At 42.9% G+C, this 17,517-nt stretch overlaps 1 protein-coding gene across 1 annotated transcript in view; it reads right to left on the bottom strand.

Moving 5' to 3' along the window:
* The window catches only part of LOC115459065 (transcription factor 4-like), a 42,261-nt gene extending 25,070 nt beyond the window's left edge, over positions 1-17,191 (bottom strand). Inside the window, exons 1-3 of the mRNA XM_030188929.1 lie at positions 17,007-17,191; positions 12,424-12,481; positions 833-968 (exon numbers count right to left, since the gene is read on the bottom strand). Coding sequence (XP_030044789.1) covers positions 833-968; positions 12,424-12,481; positions 17,007-17,191 — 379 coding nt within the window. The remainder of the gene's footprint in view (positions 1-832; positions 969-12,423; positions 12,482-17,006) is intronic.
* Between the last annotated feature and the right edge of the window lie 326 nt (positions 17,192-17,517).

Raw genomic sequence — 17,517 nt, 5'->3', positions numbered from 1 at the left:
CTCTCTTCCAAAGCCTCTCTACTCTCCCATAGATCCCCTGGGCCTACCTTTAAAAATCCATAGGATTTAATAGGGTTGGCAAAGAAGCGATCCCCAATCGCTCCTGCCCCTGCAAGCACTAGGTTTAAAATGTTGCTGGTGACCCCTAGTGGTAGTTCCTTATATGGCAGCTTGAACCCTAGCAGTAGTACCATGAGACTATTATTAGAGGTCACAGGCACCATTTTGAACACAACACCCAACCCCACCAGACCCAGGGATTTATAATGGAATACCGGGGGGGGGGGGGGAGTGATATGGGGAGGGGGGGCAAACATTTCCAGTTCCTTTAAGATTTGGTCTGGGTGTACTGGCTGCAAATTAGTGGCCTGATGTTCCCAGGCAGTATGATAACATTGCTTGTGAGGTTGATGACAGGTAGCATGATTCATGTATCGTGGGAGTCACTAACTATAGTACTGAGCTACTAAATGTTGGTCACTTCCATAGTGAATTATGGTGCAGTAAAGGCCCAACTTTACTGTATCTTAATCACTAAACTCCTTAATGAATGTTAAAATGTTCTAATGCAAATTAAAAATTCTTTATTAAAATGAATGGGTGAAATGAATCAAAAAATGTCCAAAAATCAGGAAAGAATCCCAAATGAACCAAAAGTGAACAGGCATTGTTTGTTCTCTGTATATCCCTATGAGAAAGAGAAGACCTTTAAGACACCTAAAGAAAGAAAAAAGAGAAAGAAAACTCCTCTTATATTGCCCTATGAAGAGCTAAGGATCAGCTTGGATGCAAAGAGTTTGGTTTTGTAGCTTTGTCACTCTGATGTACTTACTCCGGTAGGGATCTTGGCTTGGGTTCAAATCAGGGGATGTGGCAGACTGAACTGGCAGTTGTGGAACAGAAACCTGATTTGGCACAAGAGAATGGCTGCCTCGCAGGCCCACACCATCGTCACGATGAGCCCCAACCTATCAAAAAAAAATTTACATGTTATGGAAATGAATATGGGTGCAACATTACCTTGAAAGACCACAACACATGGTGCTGGGAGCCACACATACGTTTTAGAAAAGAAAATTTCTTATACCTATCACTAGAGGGCACCCTTAAACTGTAAATATACTAATTACAAAAAAATCCCACTTAACGCTTAGTAAAGATGCCATGGAGCACACAGTGACATACATGGCAGAGTAGCTCAGGCAGGTAAAACGTCAAATTGTCTCCCTGGGTGCTGCAGTGGAGAGCACTGATTCGTACCCATCTGTCTTCTATCATGTCCGCCAACAGATCTGACAATTATCTTAATGCCCATATGCTTAAGTGTGAGCTTTTCAATTCCCCCATCACTATCAGAAATCCTGCAGGAATATTGATTTGGCATTCAACTTTCATTTCAGAGGACTGGATTCTCAGGTCTGCCATTTTTTTTCTATAATACCAGCTCAGCTTCCGACAGTGGGAGCCATAGCAATGTGTGACACAGCCCTTACTTTGGTATAAATTTAATAAAACATCATATGGCTTTTCAAACCTAGCAGCACCTACCATATTCATTTGTTAGTGAATTTTGACAACTAGGGAGATCACAACTGAAGCGTACTGGATTTACCAGCAAAACTTCAAAAATGTACGCTCAATGATTTCTTTATGACACACATCAGTAATGTTGGCCATGTGAGAAACATGAGCGATAGTACATTCAACTCATGCAACTACCCCACTAGCCAATACTCCACAGTCAGCAAATAAACTGGGGCTTTTAATTCAACTAAAATCTTCTACTTCTGTATTATGCTCACTTGAAAATTCTCTTGTATAAAAATTAATCCCATCGGTCACCGTTGACCGCTCACATAGAAACCGTATCAAATAATCAAAATCACATCAAATACTTCTCTTAAACACATTTTCCAAAAAGATGTGAATATAAATGTGATGGACCATCAAAAAAGAGAAACACTTTATAAGCAAATGCTATAACAGAGTTAATACCTTTTTTGTCATCATTCAAATAAACTAAAAACTATGGAGCCCTTTTACTAAGCTGCAGTAAGCAATAGTTTGTGGTTACAGCAGTATGGGTCCCAGTGACGCAGCTACGTGGGGCCAGGTACCGGCGACCCTCTCGACCCCCCTCCCACTGCCAACCCTCCCCCGCCATCGCCATGGGCTACCTTTGCTGGCGGGGGACCCCAATCCCCGCCAGCCAAGGAGGTCCTCTTCTTCCCGCGAAGGCTTTGCTCTGTTTCTGACGTCCTGCACATTGTACATGCAGGACGTCAGACTCACAGAAACAGAACGAAGCCTGGGGGGGGTCAAGAGGGTTGTCAAAGTTGGTGGTGGCGGCGGGGGTTGGCAATGGCGGGGGGCTAAAATAATTAACACCTCAGGCTCTGGACCCCCCTCCCGTCGAAGTCTGGCTACTCCCCTGATGGGTCCTTTTATTTTTGATTTTGCTCACACCTTTTTCAGTAGTAGCTCAAGGTATGTTACATTCAGGTACACTGGATACTTCTTTGTCCCAGGGGGCTGACAATCTAAGTTTGTACCTGAGGCAATGGAGGGTTAAGTGACTTGCCCATGATCACAAGGAGTAGCAGTGGGACTTGAACTGGCCACCTCTGGATTGCAAAACTAGTGCTCTAATCACTAGGCCACTCCTCCACTCCTTATTAAGCTGCGGTAAAAGGGGGCTTGTGCTGGTTTCAGTGCGTGTTTTTCACTTGTGCAGAGGCCCCCTTTTACTGCAGTGGGTAAAAGGCTGTCTTTTTTTTCTGGAAAAGAAACAGCCATGCGGTAAGTGAACCACCAATTAAAGTGATGGTAAGGGCTCCCGCACTAACCCAGCGATGCCCGATTACCACTAGGTAAGCACCGGTGCTGCAAAAATAGAAAATATTTTTGTAGCGCTGGAAATGGTGCACGCTGGGGGTGGGACCTACCGCTGAGCTCCTGCAGAAGCCCAGCGGTAGTTCCAGATTGGCGCATGGCAAGCCTGTTGCTGCACGCCAACTGTTCAATAAAAGGGCCCTTACAAAACTTACGTAGCATACTCAGGTGCCCCGGGATAATTTTGCACTCTACACACGCTTCCCATATACTAAAAAGTAAATTTTATTTATTTTTTTATTGCTGGGGTTAGGTCAGGGGGCAGAGAGTAGGCATGTTCTGTGCTAATTGGTTAGAGCAGATACATTGGCGCACATTAAGTGATTAGCATGGGGTTAGTACGTGAACCCTTACCACCTATAAAAAAAATTGGTGGTAGTGGCTCACGTACTAACGAGAAAATTAGCGCATGGCCATTAATACAGAAAATAGGATTTTTGACCATTTTACTGCTGCGGTAAAAATGGCCTCAGCACATGGAAAGAGCTATGTAAGGGTGCGCTAAGGCTGCTTTTAATCGCAGTTTGGTGAAAGGGCCCCAATGTTTGTAATGCGAGTAATCATCTTCATACAAAAAATATGAAAAATGTTTTTTTCTAATGTATTTAACATACGAACCTTTTCCAGAGACAGGACGGTGGTAGAACTAGAGGACATGAATTGAGGTTGCAGGGGGGCAGACTCAGGAGTAATGTCGGGAAGTATTTTTTCACAGAGAGGGTGGTGAATACGTGGAATGCCCTCCCGTGGGAGGTGGTGGAGCTGAAAACGGTAATGGAATTCAAACACGCGTGGGATAAACACAAAGGAATCCTGTTTAGAAGGAATGGATCTATGGAATCTTAGCGGACATTGGGTGACGACGCCGGTATTTGGAGAATAAAACCAGTGCAGGGCGGACTTCTACGGTCTGTGCCCTGAGAAAGGCAGGGACAAATCAAACTTGGATATACGTATAAAGTATTACATACCATGTAAAATGAGTTTATCTTGTTGGGCAGACTGGATGGACCGTTCAGGTCTTTATCTGCCGTCATTTACTATGTAAATACAAAAATATTAAAATGGAATAGTACTTATCTCAAATTTTGTGGCTAATTAACAAGGGTGCTTTAGTCATCCGACATGATATGCTTTGAGATGTCGTACCTCAGTACAAATTACCAATAAATTCTAACACAGCACCTAGGGCAGACTTATACGGTCTGTGCCCTGAAAAGGACAGGTACAATCAAGGTAAGGTATACACAAAAAGTAGCACATATGAGTTTATCTTGTTGGGCAGACTGGATGGACCGTGCAGGTCTTTTTATGCCGTCATCTACTATGTTACTATATGTTACTATGTATGTAGCACTATAGCTCCCATTGCTGTCTAGCACAGCTCCTCAATTCATCAAAGGCTTCATGATGAACCATTATGGGAGCTATAGTGCTCTGAAAGAATTTATTAGCAGAAAAAAGGAGACGTATAGCGTGACAAAGTCTTTATTAAAGAACATCAAATGACTCGACACAGCAGCTATGTTTCGGCGCCTGTGCGCCTGCTTCAGGAGTCTAAAAGAATTTATTACCAATACATATCGCACACAGACCACCTCGAAACATGATATCATCCCATGGTTATCCACAAAATTTGAGAAAACTAATATTCCTTATTATCGTTCTTTGCATTTGAGATAGCCCATTTCTAATTTTTCCTCCATTTTTGCATGTAGACGATTACTCACATTATTGCATACATATTTTTTTAGTTTACTGTTATGAGAACAAATTGAAGGACATTAACACAATTATAGCATTTGCTTATGAAGTGTTTCCCTTCAGATGGTCCATCACATTCACATTTATTGGAATCTATGTTTAAGAGAAGCATTTTGTGTGATTTTGGAGGGTAGTTATCAAGCTGCGATTCAGCAATAACGTGCTTCATTCTTCAGGTCACCACATGGTACATAGTAAAGAGATGCAAAGCATGCAACTGCATGCAAACTACCTCATTACTATGCAAAATCCATAACACAGCATGCGGTGAATACTGCAAGCCCTGTTAAAGCTAGAAGAGTAACCCTAGCAAAAAGCTGGGGTTATTTTACATCCCAGGAACATTGATCTTATGCTTCTGGGCTGCATCTTAAAGGAAACAGCCAGAATAAACGTAAGCTACATAAGTACATAAGTATTGCCATACTGGGAAAGACCAAAGGTCCATCAAGCCCAGCATCCTGTTTCCAACAGTGGCCAATCCAGGTCACAAATACCTGGCAATATCCCCAAAAGCTGTTCCCAGAGCCACCCCCAATCACAAATCCCCTCCCCAAGGGCCTCCACCCCAATATAAGGCTCCCTTCTGATGGCCCAAGTGACGGTCCCCCACCTCCAGTCCAGGCCCCCCAAGTCAATGTTCCTCCAAGACAGCCCTCCGAATTATCCTCCCACTCAGAAGCCCCACCCCATCTGTAAGTTGCCCCCCTCTCTTCCCAAATGCCCCACAACCCATATGTAGTCCCCTACTAGGTTCTCTGGAGTCTAGTGAAGGTACCTGGTTCAAAATGGTGCTGGTAACCCTTATCAACTGTCTTGTGGTACTACTGCTAGGGGTCAGGTTTCCATATAAATTTAGAACCTGGCACTGGCAAGTACACGAGTGACTGGGGATTGCTCCTGCCTAGACTCCAACTAGACCTCAGGGTACATGGAAGGTAGACTCCGGGTAGGGATGGGGCATATGGGGGGGGGGGGGGGGGGGGTAGGGGAGGGCATTTGAAAAAGGGGAGGATTCTGAAAGAGGGGGCCAGACCACTGAGGGAACTTTTGGGTAGAGGAGTGCTCCGGAGTTAGAAGACACTTTTGGGTATGGCCTGTGTTTTGACTTGGGGGAGGGGCTGGACAGGGGGAGGTGACCTTGACATAGGGAGCATGTCTTCGGAAGGAAGCCATACACTGGGGGTAGGGGTACCTCAGGAGGAGGTTTCTGATTTGGGGTGGGGGGCTCTGGGGACATCATCTGTTAACTCTGGCTAGCCTCTCTGAAATGTGATCAGGGTTATCAGGCCTTGGTTTTGTGGCCCAGTGCTCCCAGGAGGGTAAAGTAACACTGTTTGTGAGGTGGCTTATAAACTGCATTATATATTTACTACAGGAGTCAATAACCTGCGGTACTGAGCTATTGTCAGCTGCTGACTCCCATGGTAATTCAGGGTGTGGTAAAAGCCCAACTTTTACCGCACCTTGACAACTACCCCTCTTTGAGGGGTAATTTTATTTTCCATATGTAATTATTTGGTTATATAATTGTCTTACTGAATTAATAACTCTCAGCAAAATGATTGTATTTTGCTGCACACACTTGGGGTTGATCAGTGGAACTTATCCCGGTAGGAACAGTTCCTCTCCAGCTACGTTCCACTCACTTAGTCCATACCTGTAAATGTAATGTCATTATTCAGATAATGCTGCTGAATAGCCAGTCTGAATGATTCACTGCTATTGGGGGGGGGGGGGGGGGGGGGGGTGTAAGGATAGCCTGGGGGTGGAGCAATATTTAGTCCTAACTGGGTAACTGTCCTAACTTTACCTGGTTACCTATCCGGTACCGGTCTGAATATCACTGATACTCAGAAAAGTTGTGCCGGCCAACTTATTCCCGGATATTAAATGTCAGCCAGTATTCAGACACCGGTGTGGAATACGCAAGTATAAAAATCCTGCAGCAGTTGGCGTTTACAGAAAATGCTGACCACTGTGGGGTATTGGGGGTATGTTTTTATATTGCACTAACACATGATGAGGGGCAATAAAAGGTTTCTTAGGCTTCCACGGCTGGCTTCATGATTGTTGCAGTTGTCCATGTCTTGCTGTGTCTGAGTAAGTAAAACTGACCTTTTGGCCATCATGCTTAAGAAAGCCATAACATGATGGCTGAAACATTGGTTCCACTCAGATGTGAAAAGACCCAGACAACCGCAACGATCAGGTGGAATAAAGCGTTATAAAAAACTAGTGTGAAACATTCTGTGCTGGAATGAGGGCTGTGTGGGGCTGACTGCTTCAAAATGAGCAGTTCACTATACTCAAGCTTACCTTAACAGACCAAATTCATTTCTTTACAATCAGCTACTGCCCAGTAACATTACAATGCCCAGCCCACGATCATGGTCTGGCTATGGAGTTGTGTGGGAGAGCTGTGTCTGGGACTCAGGCTGTTTAGAGATGTTGGGAGTTAACCGTGTCAGGGAGGTGATCCATTGCTCCCCAAGGGAAGAGAGACTGATATTGCTCCAAGGAAGACCTCTACTAGCATGGCTGCAGTAATGGAGGAGTAGCCTAATGGTTAGTACAGTGGGCTTTGATTTTGGTGATCTGGGTTCAATTCCCAGTAGAGTTCCTTATGACCTTGGGCAAGTCACATACCCCTCCATTACCCCAGGTACAAAAACTTAGCTTGCAAGCCCTCTAAGAACAGAGAAAGTACCTGTATATAATGAGTACAGCACTGTATAGGTCTAGTAGCACTATAGAAATGACTAGTAGTAGTAGATATTGACTCAAAGCAGACTTCTCTTACAATCCAAATGTCTAAGGATTGGATAAGAGAGGGGGGAAATACAAACAAATATAGCACATGGGGCCCCTTTCTTATGTATTTACGTTCCTTTCCCTGTTACTCATTTCCTCCCCAAATCCAGTCCCTTTCTTATATCTTACCCCATTATTCAGGCTCCCATTCCCCCCCTTTACTTCCCTTATTTCCACCCTCTCTCAACTATGTCACCTTCTTTTATCCCTTACTCTTGTTCTAGCCCTCTGTCTCTGTTTCCCCAGCAGCTATTGTCCCTGCCTCTTCTCCCACTGCCCCACTGTCCATCTTGTCCCTTCTCCCCTTCACCAGCATCCACTTGCTCATCTCCTTCTCTAATATTTATTTACTTTCTCTTCCCTCCATCTTAACCCCAGTATCCATCACTAAGCCCCTCCATCATCACCATCCCCTGCATATGCCCATGCTTCTAACCCCTCAACAATATCTGCACTTCCCTTCCTTTTCCCAGCACCAACACTCTCATTCCCTCCCCAGACCCCCCCACCATGTTTCACCAGCCTACTTTTCAGCACCTTCATCTACCTGCCCAGTGTTCTGGTTGCATACAATTAGCTACATGCAAACTTTTCAGCACCTTCATATCCCTCCCACCATCACAAACCAACAAGAAAAAAAATTAAAAAAAAAAGGGGAACAACCAATTGAATTCCAACACAAGAGTAACTTATTTAATGGTAACCAAACAATTAGACAAAACTGTGCAACAAAAATATACAGTCTTTCTTATTGATGCCCATCTCAGAAATGACCAAATCCAAGCCATTTGGTCGTGGGAGGAGCCAGAATTCGTAGTGCACTGGTCCCCCTGACATGCCAGGACACCAACCAGGCCCCCTTGGGGGTACTGCAGTGGACTTCAGAAAAAGCTCCCAGGTGCATAGCTCCCTTACCTTGTATGCTGAGTCCCCCAACCCCCCCCCCCCAAAACCCACTCCCCATAACTGTACACCACTACCATAGCCCTTAGGGATGAAGGGGGGGGGCACCTAGATGTGGGTACAGTGGGTTTCTGGAGGGTTTTGAAGGGCTCACATTTACCACCACAAGTGTAACATTTAGGGGGGTGGGCCTGGGTCCACCTGCCTGACGTGCACTGTACCCACTAAAACTGCTCCAGGGACCTGCATACTGCTGTCATGGAGCTGGGTATGATATTTGAGGCTGGCATAGAGGCTGGAAAAATATTTAAAAATTTTTTTTTAGGGTGGGAGGGGGTTAGTGACCACTGGGGGAGAAGGGGGAGGTCATCCCCGATTCCCTCCGGTGGTCATCTGGTCATTTAGGGCACATTTTTGTGGCTTGGTCGTAAGAAAAAAAGGACCAAGTAAAGTCAGCCAAGTGTTCATCAGGGACGCTCTTCGTTTTTCCACTATTCGCCGAGGACGCCCATGTGTTAAGCATGCCGCAGTCCCGCCTTCGCTATGCTTCCGATATGCCCCAGGGAACTTTGGTCATCCCCGCAACGGAAAGCAGTTGAGGGCGCCCAAAATCGGCTTTCGATTATGCCCAAAAGTCTACAGATACACTGTCAATAAGAAAGACTGTATATTTTTGTTGCAGTTTTGTCTAATTGTTTGGTTACCATTAAATAAGTTACCCTTGTATTGGAATTCAATTGGTTGTCCTCCTTTTTTTTTTGTTATAGAATTGTTACCTAGCACTCAGCATTAACATGCGTAAATGGAGGCAGCAACATATAGAGTAACCTCCAAAATTACTATGAAAACAAGTAAAATAAACATGGAAAGAAAATAAGATGATACCTTTTTTATTGGACATAACTTAATACATTTCTTGATTAGCTTTCGAAGGTTGCCCTTCTTCCTCAGATCGGAAATAAGCAACCTTCGAAAGCTAATCAAGAAATGTATTAAGTTATGTCCAATAAAAAGGTATCATCTTATTTTCTTTTCCATGTTTTATTTTGTTTGATTTCTATTGATAACCTTAAGAGTGGACTAACACGGCTACCACACTCCTCTATGAAAACAAGAAAATTCCTGGATTTAGTGTAAATCAGCTAGGTGTGGATTGTTAGAATGCATTAATCTTTTGACCAGGTAGGATTTTTTCCTGTACCAATTGTTGTAATTTTTTTCCTTTGTCTCCTTTATCCTCTCAGAAATTAATTTAATTTGTCATTTATAGTACGCTTAACCTTTAAGTTCTAGGTGGAGAACAACTGCAGATTGGAGAGAGGTTAAAACAATTTGAAGTTCAAAAACTCTCAAACGGTTACATTTAAACACAAGTGAAATATCATTACATTAAACAGGGGTGAATATTGTTATAATTTGTGTGTGTCAGAACAAAGTAGTGTTTTAGTAGTAACTTGGGGGGTCTTTTACTAAAGCTTAACTCGAGTTATCTGCAGCAGGGCACATTTTATTCCTATGGGCCCCTGCTGCAGATAACTCGAGCTAAGCTTTAGTAAAAGACCCCTTAGTAACCAAAAAGAATGTGACCTAAAATGTTTCCTGAGTGCTATTATGTTCCTATGTGATTAAAAATTTTAATTAAAAAAATTCCTGCATTTGACAGCTTTTTAAAGTTACGTTTCATTTTTTTTTTCTAAGTATGTGTTGAGTTGTTTCAGAATGAGTAAGGCAGAGCTGAACAACACTAGGCGGTCTCTTGCCAGTAGCTGATGTCTTAGGATGGTCTGGCACACAGAAGCCAGACAGCATTTCACACAGACATTTTAGACAGGATGTGGTATGCTTATGCTTATTTCAGCATTCTCCTATTATAAGACAAGAAAAAGCAATCACTGTTCTATAAATTTGGGGTTATATTAGCCATGTCTCTGACAGACACTTTGGCAAAAGAGTGGTGCCTTGGTTTCTGGTACTAGATCTTGATGATAATTCTTTACTGTCCCAGTTTGGGTGATCTCTAAAATGTTTTGTTTTGTTTTTACCAAGGAAATACCAAGCTACATTGCTTTTTGTTCTTTGTTTCATGTTATTTATAAATCTTTCTTCAGTTAGATTTTCTTTCCAGTTGGAAGTGGCGGTTATTGAGTCTTCCAGGCTTACAACTTGAATAGTTGTATTGGGGACTAGATGCAACTTGAAAGATGAAAGACTGGAAAAGTTAGAGACACATATATATTCTCTGGTGAATGATAACCTAAATCTGCACAAAAAAATCTGAGCCACTGGAAAATGTGGTCAGGAACATGATCAATGTTTCTGTATGCAGTACGTTCAAAAGGTATATTCTTGAGATGTTGAAGGTACTGACAGCCGTGATTCTATCCAGGGCCAACTTCACTGGCTCTGAGCTTGCTGAATAAAAGGTGCCAAAATGTCCTACCACTGACATAATCACATCAGGAGCCCCCTTAGCTCTCTATCCCTCCTTCCCCTCACTTCTCATTGCCTCTCCACACATGTTTGGCATCTCTCTCCCCATCCGCTCCCCTTCCTCCAAGTCCTGTATCTCAGCCTCTCCCTCCCACAGTTTAGCAACTCTTCCTCTCTCCCCACTCCCCACCCCCCACCAGTTTACCTTTAAATGTGTCTTCCTCTATAGAGGGTGCCAGCAGCATCAGTTATTCAGATACACAGCCTGTGTCCAGTGCTGGACTGTATCCACTGCCACGTCCCACCCATGCACAGCCCAAAGTTATGTCAGAGAGGGGTGGGACACGGTAGAGGGAAGAATGTGGGGCCAACCACAGACTCTGTATATAAATCACTGTCGCTGCCACTACTGGACCCTCTGCAAGGCAAGACACTTTAAGGTACACCGGGGGGGGGGGGGATGAGGACTGAGAGGGAAAGATGCCAGATTGTGAGCAGGGGAGAGGGTTGACAGGGAGAGATGCTGGACCTGGTGGGAATGGAAGGGGGAGAGAGATGCTGGACTGTGGGAGGTAGGGAGGGAGCATCGATACAGAGGTGGGGTTGCCAGAGCAACAGTTGACTTAAGGTGATACAACCACTTGAGCGTACATGTCAGAGGGCCAGCAAGCTGAGCTGTCCCTGGATAGTTTTGCTCTTATTGGCTTTCTGAAGAGATCAAATGCGGACATCGTAGTGCCTTCTACATTATTTGTTTAACAGTCTCTTGACTGACTGTGAATGACTGCTAAGGACTTTTTAAGATTTGTATGTTCTCAAATGTGGCCATGAAGATACTTTCCTTAATGAATACTGAGGTACTTCAGACTGGGGATACCTTTATGCTGTGTTATTCATGTGCATTGTTAAGATCTAGGTTATGTACAATTTTCAGTGGCAAAGGTATGACACCTGCCCAGCATTTATAAAAATGTGGATATTTTGCACAACTATTCAGATAGTTTAGTTATTGGGATTTATTAATCACCTTTATGAAGAGATTCACCCAAAGTGGTGATAAGGTGGCAGAGTTGAATACATGTATAAGGCAGTCACCACTGAAAATCCATGGCAATGGCAAGTAAACCTATAAGATGTTTTGAATATTAACGTGTATCCTTTTAGCTCTTCCAGCCATCATTATTCCTGGAAAATAAAGTTTTATCTCATTCTCATCTACTTCTCATCTACTTAGAAAGAGTGCTCACTGTTAACAATAAATGATAAAGAATTAATTTTCATGTTTTTTTTCTGCTCGTTTTCATTTGATAATGACATACAATGACATGGGATATGCCATCTGACATTTCCCATATTGTTGCAAATGAATGCCCATCCCTAATTATTTCCTCTGTTTCTCTGGATGTTTAACTCAATCACAATCAGCCTCTGCTGTGCTACAGCACCATAAGTTTTCATTCATAATAATCTGGGCATTCCCTCCCGCCTTCCTTCTATTTTTATATCCCTTCCCAGCTCATTTAGCACAGTCACTGTACCGAGAGCCTTGGCCAGGGGCTACACACAAACCTGCAATCATAGGCCCTAAATCCATCCATGCCATTACAACGTGAATAGTACCTTCTCCATAATGGGGACCATGAATGCCGCCTTTGCAGCAATTCTCAGCCTTGGTTGACTGTGGAACACAAGAACATAACATAAGAACATAAGAATAGCTATACTGGGTCAGACCAATAGTCCATCTAGCCCAGTATCCTGTTTCCAACAGTGGCCAATCCAGGTCACAAGTACCTGGCAGAAATCCAAACAGTAGCAACATTCCATGCTACCAATCCCAGGGTAAGCAGTGGCTTCCCCATGCCTATCTCAATAGCAGACTATGGACTTTTCCTCCAGAAACTTGTCCAAACCTGTTTAAACGAGATGCACTAACCAGCGCTGCCTACCACATCTTTTGGCTACGAGTTCCAGAGCTTAACTATTTGTTGAGTGAAAAAATATTTACTCCTATTTGTTTTAAAACTATTTCCATGTAACTTAAGTGAGTCTGTAGTCTGTAATTTTTGAAAGAGGTAAACAATTGATTCACTTCTACTCGTTCTACACCACTCAGGGTTCTGTAGACCTCATCATATCTCCCCTCTTTTCCAAACTGAACAGCCCTAACCTCTTTAGACTTTTCTCTTATGAAAGGAGTTCCATCCCCTTTATCATTTGGGTCACTCTTCTTTAAACCTTTTTCTAATTCCGCTATATTGTTTTTGAGATATGGCGACCAGAATTGAACACAATACTCAAGGTGAGGTCACACCATGGAATGATACAGAGGCATTATAGTATTCTCGGTCTTATTTACCATCCATTTCCTAATAATTCCTAGCATCCAGTTTGCTTTTTTGATCGCCACCGCACACTTGGCAGAAAATTTCAGCGTATTGTCTACAATGATACATAGATGTTTTTCTTGGGTGCTGACTCATAATGTAGACCTTAGCATCAGGTACTATGATTCAGATTATTCTTCCCAATGTGTATCACTTTGCATTTGTCCACATTAAATGTCATCTGCCATTTGGATGCCCAGTCTTCCAATTTCCTGACCAGAAAATCAAACCTATTGATCCTGAGCCACTGCTCCAGATTTTTAATAGATGTGGAGTGGCATAATAGAACGCAAATGCCCATCTCCATGGACGTCTATCTCAGAGAACGGGTACGTGAAGGGGCGGGACAAACCGTATTTTCGAAAAAAAATGTTTTGTGCCTGGCAAATGCATCGGATTTGTGCGGATTTGAGCTGGGCGGTATCATTTTTCAGCGATAATGGAAACCAAAGGCGCCCAGCTCAAAAACGACCAAATACAAGGCATTGGTTCATGGGAGGGGCCAGGATTCGTAGTGCACTGGTCCCCCTCACATGCCAGGACACCAACCGGGCAACCTAGGGGGCACTTGTAATAATTAAAAAAAAAGTTAACTACCTCTGAAGTCCATAGCTCCCTTCCCTTGGGTGCTGAGCCCCCCAAACCCCCCCAAAACCCACTCCCCACAAATCTACACCATTACCATAGCACTTATGGCTGAAGGGGGGCACCTAGATGTGGGTACAGTGGGTTTTGGGGGCAGTTTGGAGCGCTCCCATTTACCATCACAAGTGTGACAGGTGGGGGGGATAGGCCTGGGTCCACCTGGCTGAAGTCCAATGCACCCACTAACAACTGCTCCAGGGACCTGCATACTGCTGTGATGGAGCTGGGTATGACATTTGAGGCTGGCATACAGGCTGGAAAAAAAAGTTTTTAAAGTTGTTTTTTTGGGTGGGAGGGGGTTAGTGACCACTGGGGGAGTCAGGGGTGGTCATCCCCGATTCCCTCCGGTGGTCATCGGGTCATTTAGGGCACTTTTTTGGGACTTGTTCGTGAAAAAAAAAAAGGGTCCATAAAAAGTGACCCAAATTTGCGCTAAAACACGCCTTTCTTTTTTTCGATATTGGCCGAGGACGCCCATCTCTTCTCGGCGATAAACATGCCCAGTCCCACCTTCACCACACCTACGACATATCCCAGTCAACTTTGGCATTTCTGCGACAGATTGCAATTGAAGACGCCGAAAATCGGCTTGCGATTATACCGATTGGATGCCCACGGGAGAAAGACGCCCATCTCCCAATTTGGGTCGAAATATGGGCGTCTTTCTCTTTCAAAATAAGCTGGTACTCTTCTTTTTCAATTGAGCTAAAGACAGCTTAGAAATAAATGTTTTAAGTGTCCTTGGGGGGAAGGAAGGGGGAGAGATAGCTATATAATTTGTCGTGACTATCGTAATGCAACCACAGGGATACAAGTCTTTTTCAGGGTGTAAGACTGGAAAGAAAGAAGTTACTCTTTGTAAGCCAAGGGTTTTTTCTTTCCTTATTTATAGTAGACCTTGAGGGATGAAGGAAAAAAGGGCCATGAGAGAGGAGGAAAAATCTGCTAGTGCATCTGTCATCCATTTCCTGTCTTTAAAATAAAACCAAACAAAAAGAAACTCTAGCCTTCCAGAAACCCTCACACATCATACTTGCCTAATTTTCTGGATTAGCTGAGATAGATAATGACAGTTCAGCAGCTCAGGGCAAAGGCCCAGACGTGGGGGAAGCTTCACTGAATTTATAGACATTTTCTACTTGCACTCCTCCCCAGCCCACATCACTCAGAGGATACACAAAGTTTGTTAAATGTCTGTTTAGATCCTTAGATTTTTTTTAAAAATGTGTTTTAAATACACACATTAATTGTCTGACTCAGAATTGACTAAACACAAAAAATCTTTCGTGGAAGTACCGTATTTCACTGAAAGCTATATAACCTCAGGAAAAGAAACTTTCCAATAACAATCAGTTTTCTTTATACAACAAAGTCTTGCACCTCTTTGAAATGCTGTGTTCTTCCTAAACCTGAGTGTGCCAAGAAACTGAATTAAAATATGTTATTCATCCTTCTAAATGTGTAGCACTAACTTTTCTTTTTCACCAAGCTGTTTTCCATCTACCTCTTTTTCTTCTCCCTCCATGTCTTTATTCATGAATTCCTAGAGTTGTTTCCCATTATTTTAACATTTTTATCTGTTACCCCAGACTCTGCTACAGCTGCCCTTGGTGGAGGGCCATGGACAATGATTCCTCTGTAAACCCATTACAGCCAGTAGGTGGTGCTGCTGAGCAATACTGGGGACTCTTTGTTTATCCAACATATCAAAACCACTCCTGTGTTTGGCACACCTTGCATGCAACAGGGAGACATTTTAGAAGAAGGTGCCTAAAATGGTGTACAGTGCATTAATCATGCTTATTTTGAAAAACATATTTTTGTATATATGGTAGATGATTCAGTGGTGGATATTAAAGTTGAATTTTAATGACATGGGGTTTGAGATATGACAAATCACATTTTATTTATTTATTTGTTACATTTGTATCCCACATTTTCCCACCTATTTGCAGGCTCAATGTGGGCTTACATAGTATCGTAGAGGTGTTTGCCAAGTCCGGTAAAGAAACAAATACAGGTGGTATTGTGGTTGAATAAGGAACATATGTTTCAGTTACAATGGGGGTCAAGGAGAGGAAAGATTATGTAGTGTCCATTACAAGCTTTGGTTATGTTGTGTTGCAGAGTACAGGCATTTATGTTGGGGCAGTGGGGTATGCCTTTTTGAAAAGGTAGGTTTTTAATGATTTCCTGAAGTTTAGGTGGTTCCAGGTTGTCTTCACAACTTTTGGCAGTGTGTTCCATAATTGTGTGCTTATATAGGAGAAGCTGGACGCATAGGTTGCTTTGTATTTAAGTCCTTTGCAGTTTGGGTAGTGGAGGTTTAGGTAAGTTCGAGATGATCTGGTTGTGTTTCTGAGTGGTAGGTCTATAAGTTCTGTCATATATCCTGGGACTTGGCATGTCATTGTTTTTTTTGTTTTTTTTTTTAATTTATAGAATTTTAGAAAGGCAATATAGGCACCTATTACTTTTATAAAATAAATACCCTGAGGCAACCTGTTAGTGAACAAATGCCACACATACAAATTTACACCTGTACCAAAGCAACTGCAAACGTGCAGATGTACACTATCAGGCTTATTTTCGAAAGAGAAGGACGCCCATCTTTCGACACAAATTGGAGTTGTTATCTAAGCACTGCTAAGTTTTATTTTGATTCGGTCCTCTTTCCATATAGGCAGTGCTTTTTTTTGTGCCGGTACGCAACGGTACGGCGTACCGGCACCTTTTTACCATCACCCACTGTCATCTGTGAGTCAACCAGTTTCTAATCTAGTTCACCACTTTGTGACTTATCTTCAGCCCATTCAGATTATTCAGGAGCCATAACAGAGACTTTGCTGAAATCCAAGCAGATTACACTTAGCACATGCCCTTTATCTAGTTCCTGGTCACCCAGTCAAAAAAATCAATTAGAATCATTTGGCACAATATTCTTTTGGTAAAACCAAGTTGCCTCAGATCTTGAAATCCGTTGGATTCTAGGAACTCCACTATCCTTTTGTTCAGCAGCATCTGTTATTTTCTAACCACCAAAGCGGCCTGTTTCCCACTTCTTCCCAGTCCCTGCTTTTGTAAAGAGGGATCGCATCCGCTTCCTCTCCAATCTTGCGGACAGTCTCCCATCTCAAATGATCTATTAAATAAACCTTTAAGAGGTCATACCAGGATTTTTTCTGAGTTCCCTCAATATTCTGTGGTATATCCCTTACGACCCCCATGGCTTTTTCCATTTTCAATTTTTCTTGTTGTTCATAAATGCTTTCTTCCATGAAAGGTAAAGTACCGACTCCATTCCTATATATATGCTTGGCAGCAGACAGCAGTCCTTTTCTAGTATTTTCCTTCATGAACACAGAAGTATTTGTTTGGCACATCTGCTATTACATTATCACGCTCCACATAGTGGGTGTCAGCATCTTTCAGTCTTACAATTCCATTTCTACCATTCCTTTTTTCTCCAACATATCTGAAAAAGTCTTGTCACTGCCTCTTTACATCTTTAGCCATTTTTTTTCCACCTGTGCTTCTATTAGTCATTTACCCAGTAACCTTTTCTGTAGTCCTCATGTTGCATTCTTCTGTATTCTTTATTCAGTCACTACTTGGAGAACCAAAAAAAGGTTTCCTTTTGTCTTGATTTTGCTCAATTTTCTTACATAAAGATCAGGTGCCA

The sequence above is a fragment of the Microcaecilia unicolor genome, unplaced genomic scaffold, assembly GCF_901765095.1.
Source record: "Microcaecilia unicolor unplaced genomic scaffold, aMicUni1.1, whole genome shotgun sequence".
NCBI classification, from domain to species: domain Eukaryota; kingdom Metazoa; phylum Chordata; class Amphibia; order Gymnophiona; family Siphonopidae; genus Microcaecilia; species Microcaecilia unicolor.
The sequence above is the reverse complement of the archived record's forward strand: the minus strand, read 5'-3'. Positions and strand labels throughout refer to the sequence as shown.